The sequence below is a fragment of the Mus caroli genome, chromosome 4 (assembly GCF_900094665.2).
Source record: "Mus caroli chromosome 4, CAROLI_EIJ_v1.1, whole genome shotgun sequence".
NCBI classification, from domain to species: Eukaryota; Metazoa; Chordata; class Mammalia; order Rodentia; family Muridae; genus Mus; species Mus caroli.
The window spans coordinates 125925479-125930478 of NC_034573.1; the positions used below are offsets into that span (position 1 = coordinate 125925479).

A 5000-nucleotide genomic window follows, 5' to 3' on the forward strand; every position below is an offset into this window, starting at 1 on the left:
AAAAAAAAAAAAAAGTAATTAAATCTTCCTTACTCCCTGTAACTAGGAAGTCACCTAGCTTCCTGGGGCTTATGTTTGGCATTGGTAAATTTGTGGTAGATATTGTCACACTGCAGACACACCTTCAGAATCTTTTAAACGCCTCAATGCACAAGCGTTTAAAAAAAAGTGTACATGCGCATGTGGAGGTCAGGGGACAACTTGTAGGTGTCATGTTTGCCTCCTACCATGTGGGTTCAGAATATCAAAGTCTGGCCATCCAGCTTAGCATCTCCCCTCCTCCCTGCCTCCCCCCTGCTCTCTTCCTATCCCTTGTCACCTCTTCTCACCGCTCTGGGGATGGATCCTAGGGCCTTACACATGCTAGGCAACCCCCTGCCTCCTCTGTTTCACCCAGCCCAGTCCCATGAGTGCCATAGGACAGTAAGTTCTACACCACCCTAGAAGATGTAAACCGGGAACTACAGCTTACAGTCCCAAACTTTATACACATAGGACCCAGTGCTCACTCAAGGCCAGGAGAAGTTGCTCAGTGCATTTTGGAAAGCAAAGAATTTTTTTTTAAATCTTTTTTTTTTTCTTTTTAATTTATTTTTATTATATGTAAGTACACTGTAGCTGTCCCCAGACACTCCAGAAGAGGGAGTCAGATCTCATTAAGGAATGGTTGTGAGCCACCATGTTGCTGGGATTTGAACTTTGGACCTTCGGAAGAGCGGTCGGGTGCTCTTACCCACTGAGCCATCTCGCCAGCCCTTAAATCTTTTTTTAACCTCTGATCTTGTCACGCTGAGAGCACAGAGATTGTAGGATTGGGTGGGTTTTCTTTTTTCTGTCCCTTTTTCCTCCTGGACACTGGTTTCTTAGAAGACTTTGGGGGCAGCACACACCTGATCTTGTCCCCTACTGTTCCCACTTACCAACTCGACTCAACTCTTCCACCTCCCAAGCCTGTGTGTGCTTCCCCCAACCTCCTAAGTAGCCTGGAGGGGAGGCCGAAGGCCATCTCAGTCTCTCCAGCTCCAGATACCTGTGCCAACCTGGGAACCCAGGCCAGAGGCTGCCTTGACAGCGGGAGAAGGGCCTGCTGGGGGTTCTTAGTGGGGTAATTAGGCATTACAGGGTCGCATGGAGGTGACATTTCTGCAGACATCTGTTTCCTCCCTTGTATTCTTTTGTCAGGCAGGGGTGGGCGAGAGGGACTAGTGGGACCTTGGGGCCTCTCTTTCCCTGGCAGCTGTAGCCCAGGCAGTCTCTCCCATCCTCTGACCCGCAGGCCTTGCCCCAAGGTTTCCTCTCCTAGCAGAGCATTGTTGCTGCCAGCCTACAAGACCGCATCATCTCCAGTCTTGTGTCTTTCAGGAGAGACTCTGCAGACTCCAGGTCACCCACCACCTCCTCTCCAAAAAGGCCTTCGCTGGAAAGGTAATGGAAAGGGCCAAATTCAAGTTCAAGTTCTGCAGGAATGGGGGCTGGGCTCTGTTCAGCTGGGGAAGCCTTAGGTAGGAGAGGAACGCTACCTTACCTCCAAATTCTAGGACCTGCAGGTATGACTCCGACCAGTCGCTGTCACTCTGCCACAGAGTGCCATGCCCAATGTCAGTAAGGACAGCCAAGGCTATACAGAGAAACCCTGTCTTAAAAAACAAACAAACAAACAAACAAACAAACAAACAAACAAACCAAAGCCAGGATCTGGGAGACAGGAGGATTGCTGCAAACTCAGGGCTAGCCTAGGCTATATAGTAAGAGGTAAGGGAGCTAGCTGGTTATGCCAGCACTGGGATCATACCTAGCCTAGAGCCCTTCCTATGTGAAGGGCCTGACAGAGTCAAGGGACAGTGACAGAGTCTGCAGGAGCAGAAGGGGGGTGGTGGTGGTGATGCATGGCTGAGTTCCACACATCGTGGATCCTTTAGAAACTGGAGCCACTAACTTGGAACAGCTGCGCTAGAGTTATCAGGCTTGTCCTGGTGCCTGCATCAGATTGTGGGGCTCAGAACAGAAAAAGAGAACAGTGAGGAGGTGTTGGATGGAGTGAGATTTATGGATGGTTGAATCTGGGATGTGAGACAATGTAGGGTATCAACGATGATGGAGTCTCTGCGGCTGGAGCTGTCAGGGTGGAGACCACATGGGGTGCCTTGCTAAGAATTAAGGCTGGGATGAGAGTGCTTACCTAGCATGCACAGTCCTGGAGTTTATTCCTCACCATTGTGTAAACCGGGCAGGCTGATACATGCCTGTGGTCCTGAGAGAACTCTGGAGATGCAGGCAGGAAGTTCAGAAATTGAAGGTCGTTGTTAAGTGTGTAGAGAGTTCACGCCAGGCTGGATAGCAGGAGACCATGTCTCAACTGAAACAGAGTTCAGATCTTTCTGAGCTGCCTGTGGTGACCTGAGAGGCAGAGGCGATCGGATCACCAGTTTGAAGACTAGCACAGAGTGTGGCTAACTAGGCAATCTGCCTACCTGAGAGGGTAACAGTACCCAGCCCTAACCAGTGGTTGCCTTATGAAAAGGCGCATCCAATGCATCCGTCAGGGTTTGTTGTTCTTCGTTTGTGAGGCAGAGGCTCACTGTGTAGCTGGGGTTAAGGGGGTATGCCACCAGGGCCTCACTGTTGAGGCCCCGGCCGACCTGAAATTCCTGGACTCAGGCAGGCTTGCTACAGATGTGTCAGTGTGCTTGACGGGCATTCTCTAGGATTTTTCCAGGCTTTTATTATTTGTATGTGAGAGCATGCATTTGTGTGTGTGTGCCATACCCAGGGGAGGCCAAAGGACAGCTTATAAGAGAGTAGGTTCTCTCCTTCCACTGTGTGGGTTCCAGGGATGCAACTCAGGTTGTCAGGTTTGGTGGCAAGCACCCCTGCCGTCTCACTAACCCACAAGCCACCATTATTATGTGTTTTGTTGTTTAGCTTAATTTAAGTGTATATGTGTTTGCCTGCATGAGCTCATATGCACCATACATGTGCAGGAACTCAGAGGCCAGCAAAGGGTACTGCATCCGTGGACCTAGAGGTACAGGTGTTCTGTAAGCCACGCTGGGAAAGGCAACTGAGCTCTGCGGCACGAGCAGTCAGCACTCTCGATTGCTGAGCCAGCTCTCCCACTGTCCCAGCTGTTAAAGGGCATCTAGATATTAATGTTTCTTCCTATGAAATTTCCAATTGTAAATATTGGCCACATGTGCAGGTGCAGAGTTTTCTAAGACACAACTGACACACAACGTGTCCCACCAGGGTGCAGCCTCTAAGGCCAGGCAAAGATAGAGACTCAGGGCCTCTGAGTCAGGATAGAGGTCACATATCAAAATACTAGCCTGAATTCCTTTGGATCCATAGCTTGGATTTGGTGGAGTGGCTACACCATGCGGTGAGACACAGAAAGAATGTCAAGGATTGCCTTATATAGGAAGGAAAAGGTGAGCTGGGGGTGGGTCCACTCACTGGGCAGATGGTGTTACTCTGGGAAAGCTGTACAAAGGTGTGATGGGAGGAAGCAGTGTTCTGAGAACTATAGCGGTAATACACATGCAGAGAGAGAGAGACAGACAGACACACAAAAATACACACACATACCGAGACAGACACATATACAAACACAGAGACACAGACAGGCAGACAGACATACAGATACAGAGACACACAGACACAGAGACACAGAGACACATGCAAAGCCACAGACAGAAATGAAAAGCCACAGACAGAAACACCCCCTCACTCCCCACCCCCACATGAACAGCTTTGGCTTGGCAGCAACTGTAAGTTGCAGTAACTGAATTGTCCACGAGGTGGCGCCCAAGAACAGCAAGCAGAGCCCCCATGTGCCCCTGGCAGGCACCAGAAAAGATTTCTAAGAGCTGGCACTGGGGCTGGGGCTGGGGCTGAGGCTGGGGTTGCTGACAAATCTGGGAGCAGAGGGAAGGCACAGATAAAATGCACCTAATCCCGAGCCTCACTAACAATGCCTTTTCTGGAGTTTGGCAGTCCCTGATGGTATGAGTGTGACTGGATAAAACGCAGTTACAAAATCCAGGCAGCCAGGCAGCCAGCTCCTAGCCAGGCAGCCAGCTCCTAGCCAGGCAGCCAGCTCCCAGCCAGGCTGGAAGGCACAGAGCCAAGGTCTAGAGGTGAAACAGCTCCAATCAGCTGCTGCTTGCATGGGTCAGAGGACTCTGGAAAACTCTTGACACAGTGAAATGTATCAGGAGAACTGGAAAGACAGACAGCCGTTTCCGTCTGACTCAACCGCTTGGAAGTTGAATGGATGACTTTAGACAGCTCAGTTCCACTCGCTGAGACTCGCCGTATTGATCTGTAGGGTGGAAATGATTTTGACTTCCCAAGGTCATTGTGAGGATCAGATGGTGAAGTGAAAAGCCCGGTGTTGCACTCAACCACAGGCTGCAAAGGTGGTGTGTGTGATAGTACCGCTCGTGTGCGGGGATGAGTGACCTGGTGCTTTTTGCTGGGAATTCCTTAGGTTCTTTTAGTTGTTCCAACTGACCCATAAAACGATTGCTACTGTTATTCCTACGTGAGGCATCAGAGGCTAACGAACCGACCCCAGATCACAGTGGGTGCACCAGGCTTTGGAATTTGTCTCTGAAGCCTAGATTTGTCTGAGAGCACACTCATTACGAGAGCACGTGTGCACGTATGCATGTGCGTGCATGATGGCACATAGATGGAGGTCAGAGGAAAACTTTGGGGAGCTGCTTTTCTCTTCCCTCTATGTGGGTTCCCTGAACCTTATGTATGCCAGGCCACACATAGCAGGGACTCCTTTCCGTTGAGGAATGGGAGAGTGAGCCCTCTTGGTGTTTTTTGCTTTTTGTTTGTTTTTTAAGATTATATATATATATATATGTCCCTGTCTTCACACACACCAGAAGAGTGTGTCAGATCCCATTACAGAGGGTTGTGAGCCACCATGTGGTTGCTGGGATTTGAACTCAGAACCTCTGGAAGAGCAGTCGGTGTTCTTAACCACT

General features: G+C 49.9%; 1 protein-coding gene across 2 annotated transcripts in view; it reads left to right on the forward strand.

The window, feature by feature from the left end:
* Positions 1-5000, forward strand: part of Tcea3 (transcription elongation factor A3) — a 28649-nt gene that overhangs the window by 8950 nt on the left and 14699 nt on the right. For both annotated transcript variants that reach the window (XM_029476729.1, XM_021160969.2), the window contains exon 5: positions 1363-1425. In XM_029476729.1, coding sequence (XP_029332589.1) covers positions 1363-1425 — 63 coding nt within the window. The remainder of the gene's footprint in view (positions 1-1362; positions 1426-5000) is intronic.